General features: G+C 40.8%; 1 protein-coding gene across 4 annotated transcripts in view; it reads left to right on the top strand.

Moving 5' to 3' along the window:
• Nucleotides 1-21088, top strand: part of MAP3K5 (mitogen-activated protein kinase kinase kinase 5) — a 203548-nt gene that overhangs the window by 180563 nt on the left and 1897 nt on the right. For all 4 annotated transcript variants that reach the window (XM_078447354.2, XM_078447352.2, XM_078447351.2 and 1 more), the window contains 5 exons: nucleotides 2127-2312; nucleotides 5383-5488; nucleotides 13022-13265; nucleotides 18710-18822; nucleotides 19560-19672. In XM_078447354.2, coding sequence (XP_078303480.1) covers nucleotides 2127-2312; nucleotides 5383-5488; nucleotides 13022-13265; nucleotides 18710-18822; nucleotides 19560-19672 — 762 coding nt within the window. The remainder of the gene's footprint in view (nucleotides 1-2126; nucleotides 2313-5382; nucleotides 5489-13021; nucleotides 13266-18709; nucleotides 18823-19559; nucleotides 19673-21088) is intronic.

Here is a 21088-nt window from a genome sequence, read left to right as displayed (position 1 = left end):
TAGGACAGTGGCACACACGTCCAAAAGACCGGAAGCAACATGTTTTTCTGTTGTGAAAACAAAGCTAATGTCAGGAAAATGTTTGCTGTTTCATCTGCTGGCAAACATGTATCTGACTTGTCACTAAGATAAGCTTCCAACTTCTGAATAACTCACATTTTTCTTCTTGAACATATTTTCATGTTATTATGATATTGCCTGTGAATCTTTACTTTGGGTGTAATTTAGTTGGCGGTAAGAAAAGAAACAAAGTTTGTAATTGTTCCCAGTCTGGTTTTAATTCCCTTAATGACAGCTTTCAAGCTTTTCAATATAATCTTTTCTCAGGAAAACATAAACATGAGAGAGAGCTCCCCAAATGAAAATATACTGAGAGAAAGAACTTGATGGTACATTTATTTAATTTTAATAGAATCCTAGAAATTGTAATTTTCACAGCCCAGTTGAGGAATTTAACTTTTATGGTGTAGTAACAAAATGTGCACTAGGAGATAGAAATGAATATAATAAAAATCTCGTTTCTTGAAGTTAAATGAGGATAAGTAACACCCTACTATCTTTCCTTTAAAGAAACAAGGTTCCTTGCACAAGGTAGAAAAATTCACCTTGGCAGAAGGAATGTGTTTAATTATCGTATTATATTTTTAATATGTAAAAATAGTGTCCATTGGTTCATTCTTACAACTAATGGCCTCGTTGGTGGGTAAGCAATTATTTCAAGCATGGAGTTTGAAGTCGGCAACCCCCCCTTTTTAAAAAAATTTTTTTTGTTTATTTTTGAGAGAGAGAGAGAGGGAGAGAGAGAGAGAGAAAATGAGCACGGGGAAGGGGCAGAGACAGAGGGAGACACAGAATCCAAAGCAGGCTCCAGGCTGTCAGCTCAGAGTCTGGCATGGGACTCGAACTCACAAACTGCAAAATCATGACCTGAGCTTAACTGACTGAGCCACCCAGGCACCCTTGAAGTGAGCCCCTTGCGGTTGAAAGGAATTGACACACTTCAAGGGCAGTTGCAGTTCTGGGGGCACATTGCAGGTTGCTTCACGTACCAGTGAAGGAGGGGGGCATCTTCAGGTATTCCAGCGATGGTGCCTAGCCCAACCTCACAGAGACTGAAACTAGTGAGTGATTCTGAGGGCCTTCACTTGCCAGGAGTTTGTCCGTCCTTTCTTGGGTTTGGCTGCTCTTGGCCCTCATGGTGTGCCATTTCTATTTCTGCGCATTCCCTTCTCCTCTCCACGTAGATTGTCATTCTCAATGCTATTGCCTCTCCTTCCTTCCTTATAACTAGATGTACTCCTGCTATTTAAAAAAAAAATGTTTTAAGTTTATTATTTTTTAAAGAAAGAAAGAGAACTAGCTGGGGAGGTGGAGAGAGAGGGGAGTACAGAGGATCCCAAGCAGGCCCCATGGTGACAGCAGAGAGCCCCATGTGGGGCTTGAACTCGTGAACCATGAGATCATGACAGCCTAAATCAAGAGTCGGTTGCTGGGGTGCTGGGTGGCTCAGTCAGTTGAGCGTCCGACTTCAGTTCAGGTCATGATCTCGCGGTTCGTGAGTTCGGGCCCCGCGTTGGGCTCTGTGCTGACAGCTCAGAGCCTGGAGCCTGCTTCAGATTCTGTGTCTCCCTCTCCCTCTGCCCCTCCACCACTCATTCTCTGCCACTCTCTCAAAAATACATAAACATTAAAAAAAAAAAAAAGTGGGATGCTTAACCAACTCAGCCACCCAGGTGCCCCTCATGCTGCTATTTTAGGACTTATTTCTCTAGACTGACTTTGAGCTTAAGATCCTATGGCTCATTGCCTGATATCTCTTTAGCCCCCATTAAAATTTCTGAGCAAGAATTTTATTGCCTCAGCCTGTCCCTGTTCGGGCAAAGCTCTCTACATCTGACTAAATCGTACCTATTCACCAATGTATGGGGTAGGTACCCTTCCTCCCAAAGTCTGATTATTCTTGGGGTGGTGGGTGGGGGTGGGGGTAGAGCATTGAGTTCAAATCTGGTCTTTTTCCCTTAGCTGGGGGCACTTTGAAGCCCAGTTCCCATCAAGGGCTGTGAGAATGGCAGGCTCATGACTAATGTGTCCCACACAGATCAACTGACAGGTTAATTTATTCACAGGGGACTGAAGAACCTAAACTAAAATGGGAACACATCACAACCCTCATTGCAAGCCTCAGAGAATTTGTGAGATCCACGGACCGAAAAATCATAGCCACCACACTGTCTAAGCTGAAGCTAGAACTTGACTTTGACAGCCATGGCATCAGTCAAGTTCAGGTGGTACTCTTCGGTTTTCAAGATGCCGTAAGTATGACATTTTGCTGCTGTCTTCCCACAAACGGCCAACAAAAATCAGCAAAATAAGATAAGACATAAGTTCTGTTATATTTTCTTTCTTTAAGAATGTTGATGAATGTCTTTTTCGATGATTAAGCGTGAGCTGGTTGCCTCTCCGTGAGCTGCTAAACAGCAGATTCATTGTTGTATGTGTTTGCATCTCCCAAAGTTAGATACACGTGATATTGAACACCGTGGGAAATAGCAAAACTAACAGACAGCTCCTGTGGCTGAACTGTGTGCTTATGAAATCACGTAGCCAGTCACTATTTGTTCTTTTGACTTTAGCCACACAGCCCACTGTAGTGGTTCACTTTCTAATTCTGTATGTGGACTGCCATCTAGTGGTCATTGAGAAAAATGCAATGGTACAGATGGGGATGATCACTGTTAAGTAAAACCAATACTTTTCTTTTTCTTTTTTTCACTTTTTCTCTGGTTTCCATGCACAACACTTTAAACATGTTTGTTTAAAACATATTAATTCGTCACTAAATGAAAATCAATCCACATGATCTAATGAGAGATTGCTGAAGGCTCTGCCCTCTCAAATGGAGTTGCTCTGCAACACCAACTAGAAGCCCGTCTTTCAAAACCCTGATTCAACACACAACATGCTATTCCTGAATAAGACTTATCTGTGGAACTCTGTGGCAAGAAAGCTTGAAGTGACTCCTAGAAGGTCTTCACAGGGTGAGGGAGACTGAAATAAGAGAGTTCCTGATGGCGCCTCTGGTATAAATATAGAAGCACTTTGCATAATTGTATTTAACTCCCCAAATTAACTCACTCCTAATGTGTTTATTTCTCCTACATAGATGCCTTGACAATTGTTTTTGGTGCACCAAATGATCTCTCATTTAAAACCAAATTATAATCCTTCAATGGCCACTGGTGTTCTCTGAAACTCTGTGTAAGCTTCTTGGTCTTTGTGCTGTCCTGTGGACGGGAACAGCACTCCTGACTCAACTGAGATCCTGGGTAATGAAAGCAACTGGCAAAGCCCATCACTAATAATTAAATGCTAAAGGCACACTTCACTGCAACTAGGGAAACGTAACCATCTGCAAACAGAATGAAAGAATTTACTGATTTTGCACTTGCCCACACATTTGACTTCCAGCCTACAGGCTGGGAAACAAATTGGCCAGTAGAATTCAGATTGAGAGTGGATTTGTTGTAATCATGGGCCTCGGGCCCGGGTCTTACACACACACACACACACACACACACACACACACAACTGCTCTTGCTCAATCACTGTCCAGGATGGGAATGAACCCCAATAATGTGCCCTGTTTGATGAAGAGCTATGAGGAGCGGGTCATAGTTCTAGAGGATCCTCTTCCATCTGCTGTGTGGGACTCTTGAAAGAAATGTTCCAGTTACCTAATGCTATACTCCACACTAGTCATAGGAGCAGGCAAAGTCTTTAAGAAATGAAGGTACCAGAACAAACTCATTCTGAAAGGATTTCCTAGAACAAGTGCGAACCTAGCAGTGGTTCACTTCCTTTTGGGAGCAACTACTCTGAGGAATTCCTCAGACTGACTCCTTTCTAAACTGGGGGATTTTTTTGCAATAAGAGAGAGAAAAGGAGAGAGCATGAGTAGGGGGAGGGGCAGAGGGAGAGAGAGAAAATCCCAAGCAGGCTCCACTCTCAGTGTGGAGCCCCACATGGGGCTTGACCCCACGACTCTGGGATCATGACCTGAGTCAAAACCAAGAGTCAGACACTCAACAGACTGAGCCACCCAGGCACCCCTAAACTGGGGGGTTTTGATGGGGGACCAAGGGCAAGAATAAGCAACTGGAACCCCAGCTTTTGGCGTGGGCTTGAAGCTAGGTCACCATCTCCCTTGCTCCCTCTAAAATCTCTGGTCGTCCCCCCCCCCCCCCGTCTCTCTGCCCCCCCCCCCCCCCATTCACTCTGTTTCTCTCTCTCAAAAAAAAATAATAAACATTCAAAAAAAACTAATAAAATCTCTGGTCAGAGCCCTGTGGGGAAAATAGCCACTTTTCTTAGAGGGTCATGTCGACCAGCAATTAGTGGAGTTAACTCAAATTTTAAAGAGCCTCTTTTAGCTTTATGCTAATGGTTATTTTTTTTAATTTTATTTATTTATTTTTAGTTTTTTGAGAGAGAGCACGTACAGTGAGGGAGAGGCAGAGGGAGAGGGAGCCCAGGCAGGCTCCACACTCAGCTCAGTGTGGAGCTCAATCCTTTGACCCTGAGATCATGACCTGAGCCAAAATCAAGAGTCAAATGCCCAACCGACTGAGCCACCCAGATGCCCAATAATTATTTTTTTAAGTTTTTATGTATTTATTTTGAGAGAAAGAGAAAGTGCAAGTGGGGTAGGGGCAGAGAAAGAGGAGAAAGTGAGTTTCATAAGCAGGCTCTGCACAGGCAGCGGGGCTCGAATGCAAGGCTCAAACACAGGGCTCAAATGCAGGGCTAAAACATGGGGCTCAAACTCACAAACTCTTATGACCATGACCTGAGCCAAAGTCAGATGCTCAACCAACTGAGCCACCAAGGCGCCCCTGAAAAAGGTTATTTTTTGAAAGATAATGCATATTATTAGTCACTAAAAAAAAAATACCCTTACGACCCAGACTTTCACTGTGAACAGCATTTCTGGAATATTCTAGCAGCTTCCTCCTCAGAGTCACAACACTGAAGGTCAGTGTTTATTTTTATTTAAAGCCCTTGGATTCTTTTTTCCTCCTTTACCACCTCCATCATCCAATCTGAAGTCATCATAAAAAATGGAAGTTGCATGTTCTGAGTCCTGAAGAAGCAACGTTTCATTTAACCAGACTGCCTTTGATTTGCTTACGTGGGGATCACCAGACTTTAATTTGAAATGGCACTTTTTTATTGTTTTCTGGTGACATAAAGAAATTACTCACAGTTCAAGGTGAAGAAACCTCATAGTTGTTTCGTTGATAGAATGTCATCCAGATGGTTTTGTCAGCTAGGTTATTTGCAACTAAAAATTAAAGTAGACTAAATGTCACCCTCTTTCTCCAGGTCAATAAAGTTCTTCGGAATCATAACATCAAGCCACACTGGATGTTTGCCTTAGACAGTATCATCCGAAAGGCGGTGCAGACGGCCATCACCATTCTGGTGCCAGGTCAGAAATAGTTAATTACTTTGCAAATATTTAGTGTTTGATATTTTAGATTACTGTTCAACTATCATTTATGGTGTCTACTGCGTCTCAGATCAAGTTAGGCTTTTGTAAAAATCTTTTCAAAGCCACTAAATTAATCTTTATCTAGTGCATATAGTCTAAGGAATGTACTACACCAAGCCAAATGCTTACTCTGGGTGAGGAAGGTTGCTTCCTTGTTTTTAAAGAGCATATTTGGATATGGGGGGAAAGAGGAAATCGTGCAGGTGACCCAAATACGTATACATTGTGGTATACGGTTAGCTATGTCCACAAAACACACTCTTGCTGGTGGTTCCCAAACCTGCCAGTGTGCATTGAGTGATGTCAGCAGCTCTTTAAAATTATAGCTTTTCAGGCCCCATCCCAGACTGAGTGAGTAAGAATCTGCTGGGAAAAAGCCCAGGAATCTGATTTTAATCCAGCTCCCAGGTCATTTTGATACACAGCCAGGTTTGGAAATCACTGGTCTAGACAGATCCCAGCTATGTTTGCAGGGAGGTACAAAAGGGGTAGTGTTGATGAAACAGGGTTTTATGGAGTGAGAGACACATTCAAGTTCTAAGACATACTTCCAAAGTACTTTGATAGTGTACTCACTAATGAAAAATTTTAAGCAAAGCTCTTCTGTGTGTGTGTGTGTGTGTGTGTGTGTGTGTGTAGAGAGAGAGAAATGATAGATAGATAGATAGATAGACAGATAGATAGATAAATAGATAAACAGATTTAGATACATAAATTAGAAATATGTTATACTAATTTATACATGTTTTATAAAACATTCTAGGGGCATCTGGGTGGCTTAGTCGATTGAGCGTCTGACTCTTGATTTTGGCTGAGATCACGATCCCAGGATCGTGGGATTGAGCCCCGTGTCAGGCTCTGTGCTGAGCATGGGGCCTGTTGGGGATTCTCTCTGTTTCTTCTTCTGCCTCTCTCCCCTGTTCATGCTCTCTCACTTAAATAAAAAGCAAAAACCAAAAAAAAAAAAAAAGCCACTCTAAAATAGAAATTTTAAAAGATAATTATGAAATATCTTAAAATTTAGGTTATTTACAAATGGTACCACAAACTTTTAAGTCATCATCAGTCCTTCCGAGTTGTGGGATTCCCTCTCTTCTCTCAGAATACCTTGTTTGTTTTGTGAGGGCACTAGGGTCCATCTTTATATTAAACCTTTGTCAATATTAAGTAAAGATTAGGGTAGAAAATTTGCATAGAAATTTTAAATTAGAAAAAAATTCTACAAAGGCGCTAAAACACATAACTAGCAGTTAGATGTGAACCCTGGGAAAGCCGTGCTAGTGTAAACCTAATGTAATGCTCTAAGGAAGTTAACAGATTCTTATATTTAGATGACTTATCATTGGGATGGTCTTGGATGTGAGGAATGTACTCTAGAGGGGTTATATAGTGAAAAGATGCGAGGGGTGAAGGGGAATAGGTGTGTATTAGAGAGGAACAGACATAGGCAGAAGTTAAACACGGTAGTTTAAGTGAGCAAAGGCATGAGATATTATACTTTGATATATTTAGCATATAAATTATCTGTTAGTCTAATTTTTTAAAACTTCCCTTTAAAAATGGATGACTTAAATGCAATGGATGATATCCTGGAATAAAAAAAAAAAAATCAGTGAAAAACTTGTGTCTGAATAAAGCCTGTAGTTTAGTTAATAGTATTGTACCAATGTTAATTTCTTAGCTTTGATGACTATGCCGTAGTTATGTAAGATGTACTGGGGGGAGCTGGGTGGAAGGTATATGGGAATTCTCTGTATTACCTTTGCGATGTTTCTGTCAGTCTAAAATTCTTCCAAAATAGAAAGTTTACAGAGCACGCTGACTTTCACACTGTGGTTAACAGGCTGGTAATTCAGGGAGAGGGCAGAGAGTCACGTCTCCTTCTGCTCCAGCGGGTGTCCCAGGGATTGGCACTCTGCTGTCACCCAACCCATGTGTGGAACGTTCTCTATGAAGAGGGTTTGCTACGGAAAGCTGTTTGTCCTTCCACTGTGGAATCGGTCCCTCTGAGGCTACTAAGGAGTTCGAATGAAAACCAAAATTATTGTTTGCAAGCATTTAAAAAAGAAGTTGAATTTTTAAAATTAATTTATTTATTTTGAGAGGGAGAGTGCCAATGAGCGGGCAGGGGAGGGGCAGATTGAGAGGGAGAGAAAGAGAATCCCAAGCAGGCTCTGTGCAGAATCTCAGGTCAGCACAGAGCCGGATACAGGGGTTGATCTGAACGGTGAAATCATGACCTGAGCCGAAATCAAGAGCCGATGCAGAATTGACTGAGCCACCAAAAAAGTGGAAATTTTAGAGGACAATAACTAGAAGAAGTATTTTTTATATTCCTCCCAGGTTAGGGGGAAACCATATACATTTGTATGCCAATGCATAAATGATGAAATATGCGAACAAGAGGAATTGATTTCAAGCAGTTGAGAGTTCCATCAAATTTCTGAATGTCCCTAAAGATTTTGTTATACAATTGAGATTCAAAGAAACTGCATTAAAAATGCTTGTCTTGGGGCGCCTGGGTGGCTCAGTCAGTTAAGCGTCTGCCTTCGGCTCAGGTCATGATCTCACCGTTTGTGAGTTCGAGCCCCGCGTAGGGCTCTGTGCTGACAGCTCAGAGCCTGGAGCCTGCTTTGGACTCTGTGTCTCCCCCTCTATCTACTCCTCCTCTGCTCATGCTCTGTGTCTCTCTGTGTCTCAATAATAAATAAACATTAAAAAAAAAATGCTTGTCTTCACAATCCCTTGTTAAAAATTCCTTCTAGAGAGAACACCACAAATAAAATGTGTATGCAATATTGAAATGTATGTCATCATTAGTGCATATGTCATCATTAGTGCATACATTTCCTGGGTCTGTCCACCGAGAGGACCCAAATCTTAGTATCTAAACACCATTTTCCAGTAAAAGGAATCCGTGCTCCCTGGAGAGATGGTTGATTCCAGGCCTGGGGTAGGGGAAATACAGGTGAGCCTGGAATATCTTGGTGATGCCAAAAAGTAAGGAAGTGCCAAAATGGATGGAGGGTTTTTGAAAGGACACCGCAGACCACACCCATTTGAAGGAGTTCCCAAAAGTGTAAGCCAGAACAATTTGAGCAATAAAATAAAATAATAATAGCCTATTAGAATAAACTAAATATCCGTAAGTCTACATGAATATAAATAATTGAATACACAAAGAAATGCAGGAAAAGAGCCAGCTCTTTTTTACAGAATTCCAGTTAATAAAGGTAGCAGGTATGAGGGAAATAGAACATCACCATTCAGCAGACAGCACAGTAATAATGATTCCTGCAGGCAAGAAACATCAATGGCTGCTGAAATTAGTAGGCACATGAGTAATGAGAAACAGGATATTTGAATGGTTGCGCAGTATCTACCCACAAGATTATTTACTAATTGCAAAGGGAAAACAGTGACTTTCCCGTGGGGAAACCAGCAGATACCTCCTTTACCAAGTGATCAAGGTAAGCATTGCCAGTAATAGGACACATCACCCTGTACCTCCTGATGTGAGACCCTTAGTAGCAAACAGCATCACCTTTGTGGTTTTCTTCCCGGAAAACGCACAGCCTCAACCTAAACATAAGACGTCGAACTCCAGAGGAGGGTCATAGTACTCCTCAAAAGTGTGGAGGTCGTGAGAGATAAAGAAATAGCTGGGTACTACCTCAGACTGGAAGGGACTAAGGAGACATGATAACAAAATGCAGTGTGGGATTCTGGTTCAGGAAAAGGACATCAGTGGGAAAACTGGTGAAACTCAAATAAGGTCTGTGGATTACTTCGTGGTGTATCAACGTCCATTTCCTGGTTTGGATCCTCGTCCCACCGTTCTGTAAGATGTCAAGTTTGGGGCAAGCTGCTGAAGGATATACGGGAACTCTCTGTACCATTTCTGCAACTTTTTTGTTATTCTAAAAGTATTTCAAAATAAAAAGTACAAAATAAAGAAAGTATTCAATCTTCTTTCTCCCCCCAAAAAGAGCACACAGAACAGAGAGTACAGTGCAAGCCCCTTCGGAGTTTTTTTCCTCAGGCAGTTTTCTCACTTGTCATCAAGAATCAGCCTTCAGATGATTGGCAACATTGAGTATCTGTTGTTACAGTCTGGCTGTGGGTGACCAGATGGAGAAGGGCTGAGCATAGAGACCATGTTGGCAGTGCTAAGAGAGAATTGATAATGTAGGCATACCAACTACATTACCAAAAAATTTTAAAGCTGCTAAAGCACTGGGTACTATTACCAGTGAGGCTGAACTACTCATGTGCCCTGTGTCCACATTAATGTAAAATGACCAGCATTCTGAACCATGAGCTTCCACTGCACTGACACGGATTGTGATCTTACTTGTTATCAGAAATACCCGGGGTTAAAGAAGCTTGGTCTGATTATTCTCCGGGGAAGGAACCAGTTGGGGTGGTGGCTGCGGGTAGGGAAGCGGGAATAGTATTGTTTGATCCCCTCTTGCCGTATTAGAAATCGGCACTGGCTCTGGTTTCCCACACATGGGCTTAAGTGCTACCCACTCGTTACAGGGCCCCCTGAGTCCCCGCCTTTCTCCTGACACTTGCCTCTCTTCTGACAGTCCATTCTGCCTTCCACTCTTCTTAGCGGGCTCTGGACCATCAGTTGAACTTCCTTCTCTCAAACACCTCTGCCCCTTTCTCCACCAAGCCAAGGCTTTCCCCTCCTCCAGAGTCCTGCTTAGGCTCTTCTGCTTCCCTGAATCAATCAATGACTGAACCACCACTGGATCTAGTCACTGCAGATGTACTTTATTTACCTCTTTAGCATTCCTAATACATGTACGTGTGAATGGTATAGGTTGCTAGGTCTATAACTGAGATCATCTAATTTGTGCTTATAATTTCGTGTTATCTTTGTACCTGCTCTTATGGCTCTTCCCATATGCATTCTAGTTCTCCTTTAGATTATTACGTCTTTGAGGACAAGGACCAGATGCTCTATCTCACTTGCATATTTTACGATGTGTGATTTGATGATGTGTATTCAGGGGGCCACCACAAAAGTCCAAAATAACAAAGTATTGCATTTGCTTACAATTTTCTACTTGATTCAGATTATCAGGGAGAATTTTTTCAGTCTTTTACACATATATAAAATTGAAATTTATGATAAAACATACAGAGTTAGGGCTATGTAAGGAGATGTTTAAATATAATAATAAATATCAGAAATTTTCCCTCCCCAAAAGCGACATTATAGTCAACAGCACAATAAAACTTTTTAATTGTTTTTTTTTTTAATTTTCAGTTTAGAGACCATAAAAGAAATTTAAGAATAATTTTAGAAAAATTTAAAAGAGCTAATCTTGTGTTCTAATTTAACCTAGAATTGCACTTTCTTAAATTACTTTTAAAGTAAGATTCTTAAAATTATTTTGTTGCCTTATAAATACAAGTAATCCTAGGAGTATAACTCTTCCATTCTGCCAACATTTTTTGAGAGGCTAATATGTTCTAACCCCTGTACTGGGTTCTGGGTTTACAAAAGTAAAACACCTGATTTTGAGGCCTTCCCACTCTAGATGAATGAGGAAATGGAATTTTGGAAAGAGAAAAGAGATGATACAGAAAGCAGAGTAGAGGTGGGGGCTTGGTGAACCTTCCGAGATAAAGGGCAGGATGTGAAGAAGTTAGAACCCTTGTGTACTGGTAGTGAGATTATAAAATGGTGCAGCCAGTATGGAAAACAGCATAATAGCTCCTCAAAAAATTTAAAACTAGACTTACCATACGATCCAGGAATTCCTCTTCTGGATATATATCCAAAGAAGAAATTGAAAGCAGGATCTCAAAGAGGTATTTGCACCCCCACATTCATAAAAGCGTTATTTACAATAAACCAAGATGGGAGCAACACAAGTGTCCGCTGACGAATGGATAAACAAAATGTGGTATGTACGTGCAGTGGAATATTATTCAGCCTGAAAAGGGAAGGAAATTCTGACACGTGTTGCAACATGGATGAATCCTAAGGACATTATGCTAAGTGAAGTAATAAGCCAGTCTCAAAAAGACAATTACTGAATGATTCTACTTGCGTGAGGCACCTAGAGTAGTCCAACTCATGGAAACAGAAAGTAGAAAGGCGGTTGCCAAAGACAATGGGGGAGGGGAAATGGGGAGTTGGTGTTTCATAGGTATAGAGTTTCAGTTTTGCAAGATGAAACTTATAAAAAGTTTGCAACTTTAAAACCAGTTCTCAATAGGGGTTGAGCAACAATACAAATATACTTAACAATATTGAACTGTGTACTTAGAAATGGTGAAAATGGTAAATTTTAGGCCAGGCATTTTTTTTTTTTTTTTTTTTTTTTTTTACTACAGTGAAAATTTAAAAAATAAATAAATAAACAGAGAGATAAAGGAAGTCAGAGCTACATAAGCCTGGCCCCTGAGGAAGGGCACTCTGATTTTTGTTATGGGCAAGAGATGAGGTGTTTTTTTAGACTGTTGAATCTGCAGTGCTGGCTTCCCAGCAAGAATATCTAGGAGGTATCGGATGCAACAGGATCGGGGCTGGAAATATAGTTTGTTATCCACACGTTACAAATACTCAACTCTAATAGATTTGAATGAGGTCAGCTATGGAGAGTAAGAAATATAAAAAAAGTGAAGGGTAGAATTCCAGGTTCCAGGTTCTAGGTTCCAGACGGTAGATAGAAAAAGATCTGAAGAAAAGACACAGCAGCCAGAGATTTAGAGGAAAATACCTTCCACAGGTCCAGTAAAGTAAGGAAAGAAAAGTTACCTGGAGGATTTGTTACCCAGTCAGCCTTTGGTCTCCTTGCCCTGGTGGCTGCATTGGTGGTGGGAAGGGATCGTCTGTTCCTCCCCCTGGAGCCATCTCCCCACACAGGGGCTCTTGACCTGTGGTTCATGGACTCTCTGGAGCCCGTGGCAAATGGACTCAGGATATCTGGGCAAAATGTTGTATGAATGTGCTTTCCTTCTGCAGAGAATCTCCATGGCTTTCGTCAGATTCTTGGTGGGTTCTGTGATCCAATAAAAGCTCCATGTGCCATCATAGCGTGTGGAGTCCAGATCCTGCTACCCTGATTTCACTTAGATTATGAACGTCGTAGTTAATAGTTGCCAGATATTACGTAATCTAAAAAATGGATTTCACTTGCATGAACAAATGTTTATGTTAACAGGTTTTTACATAATTGCCTTTCCGATTTTAGCATTTTCCCACATATCTTATGTGCAGTGTGATCATTTTTCTTCTGTGTGAATTAGATCATTCCGAGTTAATACATCGTGTGAATTTTGCAGATTCGCTGGGAAAGAAAGCATAAATTAACGCACAAAAATCCATCCCTACTTTTGGAAAAGCATTTTGGAATCCATATTGATAGCAGGGGAGAGGACATTCATGTCTTAGGAAATGAATTAGTCAGATTTTATTAACACTGTTGTTGATACTACGCCTCACAGAACTGAGGCCACATTTCAGCCTCGCATCTGAGAGTGATACCGCGGATCAAGAAGACTTGGATGCGGAAGATGAGCGTGAGGAACAGCCTTCAAACCAAACTGTCCAAAGACCTCATGCTGTCATTGAAGATGCCGTGGCTACCTCAGGGGTGAGCACGCTCAGTTCTACTGTATCCCATGACTCCCAAAATGCTCACCGATCACTCAATGTGCAGCTTGGAAGGATGAAAATAGAAACTAATAGGTAAGTCCTATTTTCACGTGAGTGGCTTTCTTTTCCCTTACTCTTATGTAAGTGCATTTAGGTTTTCTTTACAGTTTGGTCCACAGAGAAAACAAAATAGGATTCCTTTGTCCCATTCACGTAAACTTGGCTTGATACCTTTCTTGATCAGACAAGAGCGGTTTGTCGTCGTCTCCTTAATCAAAATCATTTTCTGCATATTCTACCAATTCAAGCCTTATTCAGCACCATTCCTTTGATTACTGATTTATCTCCAAGTACACTGAGATTTTCACAATAGTTGTAACTTCAGAGACTATCTTGGACACAGAATCAGAGCAGCATGTATCATCCAAGAGACAGCTGAAAGACAGAAAGTCCATGTTCTTGAAAGCCTGTGATTTGGAATATCCTGTTCTTTTAGGAGAGGAAGATCTCTGCTTTTGAAAAGATACATTTAATGGTGCTGAAGCTTTGCATTTCAGAACCTTGAAAGAATGAGCAGTTGATTGCATTTAGGATTCTGTTTCATTTGGAATATGCTGTGTCATATCTGGACTTTAATTTTTCTTGGAGAATTTGGTAATATAGAATCTACATGTTAAGGTGATTAAGTGAAGAGTAAATATTTCCTGTTCTTCACAGATGTTGGCACAGTTCAGGGGCTGAGTCTATGATTTATAGCTTCCTGGTGCTGGCTACAGTTGACAATGTGGGCAACTGCCTTTCTGACTCTGGGTTTACAGTTTATAGTAAAAACCTTTTTTGGGGGGGGGGCGGCGTGAATCAATAGAAGTTCAAATATTTAGTTGAAAATCTTAGTTGTTCACCAGGGAGATAAACATATTTTATTTCTAGTTTTGAGTTTTAAGTTTTTAAAGTTAAGCTTGAATACCAAGCTTAGTACAAATAGTAAAGCTCATCCTATACTCAGAAACAGAAATTTTGGTTGCATGACTAAGTAAATCCATATGTATCATCTATGGTTTGCATAGAGCGAAATCTTTCTGAAAAAAGGGAAATTTTCTCCCTGACTTCCAGATCTTAATCTTGCCCTCTGAAACCCAGCTCTTACTGGGCATCATTACTACTTTAGTGGAAGAATTTGAATCTTTTCTCCTCTTCAAAATCCTCCTTCCTTCAAAATCCTTAGTGTCCTTCATTTCCTCCTCTTGTCAGACAGCACCCCAATCATGACACTGCGTCCATTAGAGTAGGTGTTAACTTTAGTCATGTTTCTTTTTAGTTTATCCTCTGTCCTCCGATCCTGAATGAGCTGTTGTTAATACCCCTCTCTGATCTCTGGAGGAGGAATGTTCGATCCTTACTGTTCTGGACCATCCCCAACTCCTCCTCCACCCATGGTCAGAATTATACATGCAATAAAGCTACATTATTTACCAGTAAGCTGGTGTATTTGCTTCTCTCGCCCTAAAACCTTCTGTCTATATGCCCTGGCTTATGTCAATAGAACCTGCCTGTCCTGAATGCAGCCTTTTCCTTCTCTCCTTAGACGACGAGAGTTCTCCTGGCTTACACCCTGTCCATGTCCTCTGTCCGCCATACTTGCACCGTGCCATGCATGGCCCCTCAGGGCTGCTTTTCTGAGGGGAGCAGCTGGCTGAGGGCCTGCCTGCCACGTGTTCCCATCTCTGCTGAAAAGGCTACAATTTGCCCTGTTTCTTCATTGCATTAGGAGCATGGTTGCCTTTTCACAACAGCCCACACAGTTCTCTACGTATTTACACTTACATCTGTGAAATCTATAGGATTATGAGCCTCCTTTTTCTGTTTCTAGTAATATCACCTCACGCATGAAAAAAAAAGGGCAGCTGTTCTGGTACTAAGCAGTGGAAACGAGAGATTGATCACGTCTGTAATTTTTAGTTGAAGATCACTTGGTCTGTAGAGGTCCATCTGTTGCCAAATAAACTTAGAGGAAATGTTAGATTTAGTGTTTAGGAAAGGTTGTGGCCCTCACGTTAGAAATCTTAAGCTTATCTACCCTATGACCCAGCAATAGCACTGCTAGGAATTTACCCAAGGGATACAGGAGTACTGATGCATAGGGGCACTTGTACCCCAATGTTCATAGCAGCACTTTCAACAATAGCCAAATTATGGAAAGAGCCTAAATGCCCATCAACCGATGAGTGGATAAAGAAGATGTGGTTTATATACACAATGGAATACTACTTGGCAATGAGAAAGAATGAAATATGGCCTTTTGTAGCAATGTGGGTGGAACTGGAGTGTTAATGCTAAGTGAAATAAGTCATACAGAGAAAGACAGATACCACATGTTTTCACTCATATGTGGATCCTGAGAAGCTTAACAGAAGACCATGGGGGAGGGGATGGGGGAAAAAAGAAGTTAGGGAGGGAGGCAAACCATAAGAGACTCTTAAAAACTGAGAATAAACTGAGGGTTGATGGGGGGTGGGGGAGAGGGGAAAGTGGGTGATGGGCTTTGAGGAGGGCACCTGTTGGGAGGAGCACTGGGTGTTGTATGGAAACCAATTTGACAATAAATTTCATATTAAAAAAAAAGAAATCTTAAGCTTATATTTAGGACAATCACTGATCAAAGTAAATCAGGTTTATCCAGCTCTTGATTATTAGATCACCGATAATAATACCAAATGGAGAAAATAACAGGATGGCTTTAGAATGCATATTTTACTTATATTTCCCTATATGTTTACATAAAATGTTCTGGAAATAATTCACTTGATGGCAATTATTGGGACAGTAATGCAGGACGATAATGCAGAGTTAGCTAAAATTTAACTCAGCCAGAGCTGACTGTTTATCTAGGACACGATTCCAGAATTACCCACCCCCACCCATCTGAGTTAAAAAATCAACCTCAGGGCAGATGGCTTTACCAAGCTTTTCTGGAACAGAGGGGCAGGCAATTGCCTTAATTTTGCAGAACTTCCCTGTTAACTTGTAGGCAAAGGAAAAATAAAACTGATGGCCTAGGTTGGATATGTTCTTAAATAATTTTTGAGAGCTGGATTTGGGACAAATGAAGTGGCCTGTCAGTGCCCTTCTTCCAATGTTAGGTTCTGGCTTTTAAAGGTAAAAATAAAATATCTAGTCCAGACACACATAGGTTAAATTCTAGAAAAAGTCACTGTGTTCTTAAAAAAAAAAAAAAAAGAAAAAAACAAAAACAACGGAATAGTCATCACTATTCCATACATATAAATTAGCAAGGAAGACAAAACCAACAAATTGCCCACTTAAAAATTCGTGCTGAGCTTGCTGTCCATTTCTTCGAATTTGCCTCTTGCTGGTGTAGATAAAACTCTCCCTTGAGCCTCTGCTTTCCTCTCGATTTCGCTTCCTACTGCTCAGTCCACCTAATTGTGTGCAGCTTACTCCGCAGTTGTCTTTTTTTTTTTTTATTTTTTTAATGTTTATGTATTTTTGAGAGAGAGAAAGCGCGTGCGCGCTAGTGGGGGAGGGGCAGACAGAGAGGGAGACAGAATGTGAAGCAGGCTCCAGGGTGGGAGCTGTCAGTACAGAGCCTGATGCAGGACTCGAACTGATGAACCGCAAGATCATGACCTGAAGTCAGACGCTTCCCCAACTGAACCACCCAGGCGCCCCTCCGCAGTTGTCTTTAAACAGCCAGTCTTCCTCAAACCACCTTCTCTGGCTGCCTGTCGAGAGTTTTCCTTTTTGTCCCACTTCTGCTGCCTAATGCTACCCTGATCCCTTCTCCCAAGGGCCTCACATCTGTGTCCTGTGGGAAAGGAGAAGGAACCCCTCGTGAGCCCTGGGAGGGCTCTTTTCCCAGGGCCTGAGGCTGCAGGAGGAAACAGAATCGCCCTCACTGCCAGCCAGGCACTGCCCTTGGCGTGTTAGCTACTGCTGTCTCATTAGGGAAGTTTTACTTTTCATTTTCACAGATGAGAAAACTGAAGCCGAGAGGCCCTCAGTAATTTGTCAAAGTTCACACAGGAAGAGTGTGGCTGAGCCAGGATTCAAGCTCAGGGCTGACTTTCAGTTGGGCCTGTGTTGCCTTCAGAGCATGTCAGCTGAAGCAGAAACAAACTTTTGGACCGGCATCTGGTCCTGACTTCAGTCTCTCCATACCCAGAAAACAAAACAAATAGTTTGCTAAGAGCTGTAGGGTACACGACAATTTATCTTGATGATCTTATGAATGACTATGTACATTAACTTTCTGGAATTCTGAATCCTAGTCACCCAAAGGTAGTTTCCTGAAAAATCAGAGCATCTCCCTTCCTAACTTGGAATTTTTTTTTCAGAGAACGGTGTTAGAAATGGTGAGCAGGTGTCCACGTGGCTCTCCACTGCATAGTGAACGTTTCATGGGCAAAACTATGGCATCAGTAATATGTTTCTCTTTGTTTCTTTGGAGAATGTATCATCGGGTGTCAACTAAGAACCAAATGTACCAGGAACACAGCTACCCCTTTACCCACGTCACCAGCCTCCTTGAGAGGCAGAGGAAGGACAGGAATGCCTACAACAATCCTAGCAACAACCGTTAACATTTACTGAGTAGTTGTTATATGCCAGGTACTATAGGTGATCTCATCTATAGTTCTCACATTTTCCCTGTTAAAAAAAAATGACTGTCCTTCTGCTTTGCACTGATTATTATATAGTCCATCATCATCTTTTTTTTTTGATGAGTCATACATGTAAAATATAGGTCTGTTAATATTATATATATTTTATTTTACTTTATATATCTATTTGTTTGCCATTTATGGTCATAAAAGGAAACAATAAAACATCTCTGAAGATTTTGGCAGGCAGGGTGGAGATTTTGAATTCTTGACTGGAAGTGCAAGTCTTCTAGAGCTTTGCTACTTTGACATGAGGGTGGGGGAGGGGTGATCTGTGGCCCAGCAACAGGAGTCTCACCTGGGAGCTCATTAGAAATGCAGAATCTGAGGGCACCTGACTGGCTCAGTCAAGAGCATGCAACTCTTAATCTCCAGGTCATGAGTTTGAGCCCTACGCTGAGTGTAGAGATTACTAAAAAAATAAATAAGCCTAAAAAAAATGCAGAATCTCAGACCTACCCCAAGAACTACTGGAACAGGATCTGCATTTCAATAAAATCCCAGGGGTGTCTGTGTTCCTTATAGCTTGAAAAGCCCGTATCTAGATCTAGAAGGTCACTCTGGCTACTCCAGCTTTATTATCCTGTCAACTGATAGAATTTTCTCTTTCATGGGGTGCCTGGGTGGCCCAGTCGGTTATGTGTCTGACTTCGGCTCAGGTCATGATCTCACGGTTCACGAGTTTGAGCCCTGCGTCCAGCTCTGTGCTGACACTCAGAGCCTGGAGCCTGCTTCGGGTATTGTGTCTCCCTCTCTCTCTCCTTCTCCCCTGCGCATACTCTCTCTCCCTCTCAAAAATAAATAAATGTTAACAAATTAAAAAAAAATATATATATATATAATTTTATTTTTCAGATTACTGGAAGAATTGGTTCAGAAAGAGAAAGAATTACAAGCACTCCTTCATCAAGCTATTGAAGAAAAAGACCACGAAATTAAACACCTGAAGCTTAAGTCCCAACCAATAGGTGAATAACAGAAAATGTTAAAGTCACCCCGTTACACCAGGCGGCCACAAAAAGCTGAGAAAGCCAATGGGCAGTTTTATTTCATGGCTTAATTGGCACCTGTCACTTGTACCACAGCTACAAGCAGAAATTGCTTTTAAAAAATGTCCAATTCTTAATTGTAGCAAACTGTAATTTTGATAGGCCTTAATTTTAAATAATGATTCGTGGTCATGTTTTCCTGAGATTATTTGAGGTAAATAGGGCTCTCTGCTTCTTTGGTCTTTATTTCTTTTTAAAATTTTTGCAATGAGATTACTAGAATAAAAATAATACTATTTTTGTCATTTTTGCGTTTGTATCTTGTATATTCTATGTTTTTTTTCCATATTGTTGCAACTAGTGAAAAAAGAGACCATTATGTAATTATGTGGTTCTCTACTAACTATGCTCATGTTTGTTGCATGAAAAACACACAGTACAATTTTGGTGCAATGAGTTTATTCTAAGAAAATAAACTTGATATGAAAGTATGAGGTGGGGTATCATTACATTATTGCTTCTGCCTCTCCATTTATTAGTAGTCTTTAAGAATTTGTTTATATTACCACGTATCCTGCCAATCTCAATTCTATTATACTCTGATTGAGCAAAATCTTTTAAAGTATTAATAAATGTCTCTTGAGTGGTGGGAGGGTCTCAGATGACCTCTGTTAAGAGAAGCTAAGAATGTCCCTCCCTCGCTAATTCTGTCCTAGATATTCCTGGAGTGCCTGTGTGTCACCGGGATTCTCTGGGCACAAATGCTGAAGAGTCTGAACTTGCTGAATGGCTGAGAGAAAAGGGAGCTGATGAAGACACTATAAGTCGGGTAAAGAAAACTGCCCGTGGGACAAGCTTTTCTTTTGCTTCATAATGTTGAATGCCTACCGCGTGCGAGGCATGGGGCATGAACCCTGGTGAGCAACTCAGGCCCAGGCCTGCCCTCCTGCAGCTTACAGAGTAGCATCCACAGATGGAAATCAAATAATTCCACAGATGAAGCGTAAGGATACCCTGGTAAACTCTATGCAGGAAAGGTTATCAGGAGTTAGGAGACAGAGAGAGGGAGAGGTTGAGAAATGTTCTCTTAGGAGGTGATGAATGAGCTCAAGTCTAAAGGAGTATGTAGGAAGAAACCAGGCTGTCTGTATGTATATTGGGGGAGGGGCAGATGAGAAGGGAAAACCTTTCGGGGTAGGCACACAGTATGTGCAAAGACAGGGAGGCGGGCAAAAGCTCTGTGGTCTAGGACCCCTAAGGGTTTTTATATTTTTGAATTGAAAATGAGGATGAATGGAAAAATCAAGACAAAACTAAAATCTTCAAGTTTCTAATTCTCTCTTTTGTTTAACTTTTTAATTCTCTTGCAACATTGTTAGACTCTGCCGGGCGGTAGCTCTGTATTGATGCTTAATAAAATAAATCTAGGCAGTCAACCTGTGTCAGGAACAAACACTTTCCCTCTAAGCCATATTATATCTATAATAACCTAATTCCCGTCTGCTCCTTACAGACTTTGGTAATCAGCATGAATAGCACTTACATTTTAAGATTACATACATGTATATACACATACACACAGACATACACGTATATGCACATACACACAATAAGAAGTCATATTTTTTATAGAAAGGGCCCCAATACAATATTACATTAAAACTTTAGCTTTCTATTTAATTTTTTTAAATAAGAATAAAGATATCTTTTCTCTTTACTTGATAATTTATTGATTTACCAGATAAAATTTAGAGTTTCCTTAGAAATCTGCATTGAACAAGCTACTGCTAAGTAAATTTAAATAACTCTCTTGCTTCTGGGGAATCATGGGTCCATTCAAGTTCTCCAAAATATTTATTCCTGGAGCTAAAACTCAAATCACAATTAAGGAGTAGTAACTGATGATCCACTAAATCATTGCCCCCCCCTTTTTTAATTAAAAATTAAAGCTTCAGTTTAAATTCAGGACTCTGATTACATAGTAATTATTAGAAAATACCTTTTATTAGCTGTGAAAAATAAGTTCAGAAATTAAGTATAAACAATACCTTTCCAGGAACACTTTTTATCCACTTGAGAAAAATAAACACAGCAACAAACCTCTAAAATACAAACATTCTCTTATAAGCAGCAGATGTAATTACAAATGAGTTTTATCTATTCATTAAAAGGCCATTCCAAAATTGTGTTGCATTTAATTGTTACACACTCAGAAGTCATAACTGATGTATTTCTTTGTAATTAT

This window comes from Panthera onca, chromosome B2 (genome assembly GCF_046562875.1).
Source record: "Panthera onca isolate mPanOnc1 chromosome B2, mPanOnc1 haplotype 2, whole genome shotgun sequence".
NCBI classification, from domain to species: domain Eukaryota; kingdom Metazoa; phylum Chordata; class Mammalia; order Carnivora; family Felidae; genus Panthera; species Panthera onca.
Note: the sequence above shows the minus strand (reverse complement) of the source record. Positions and strands in the feature narration are given on the sequence as shown.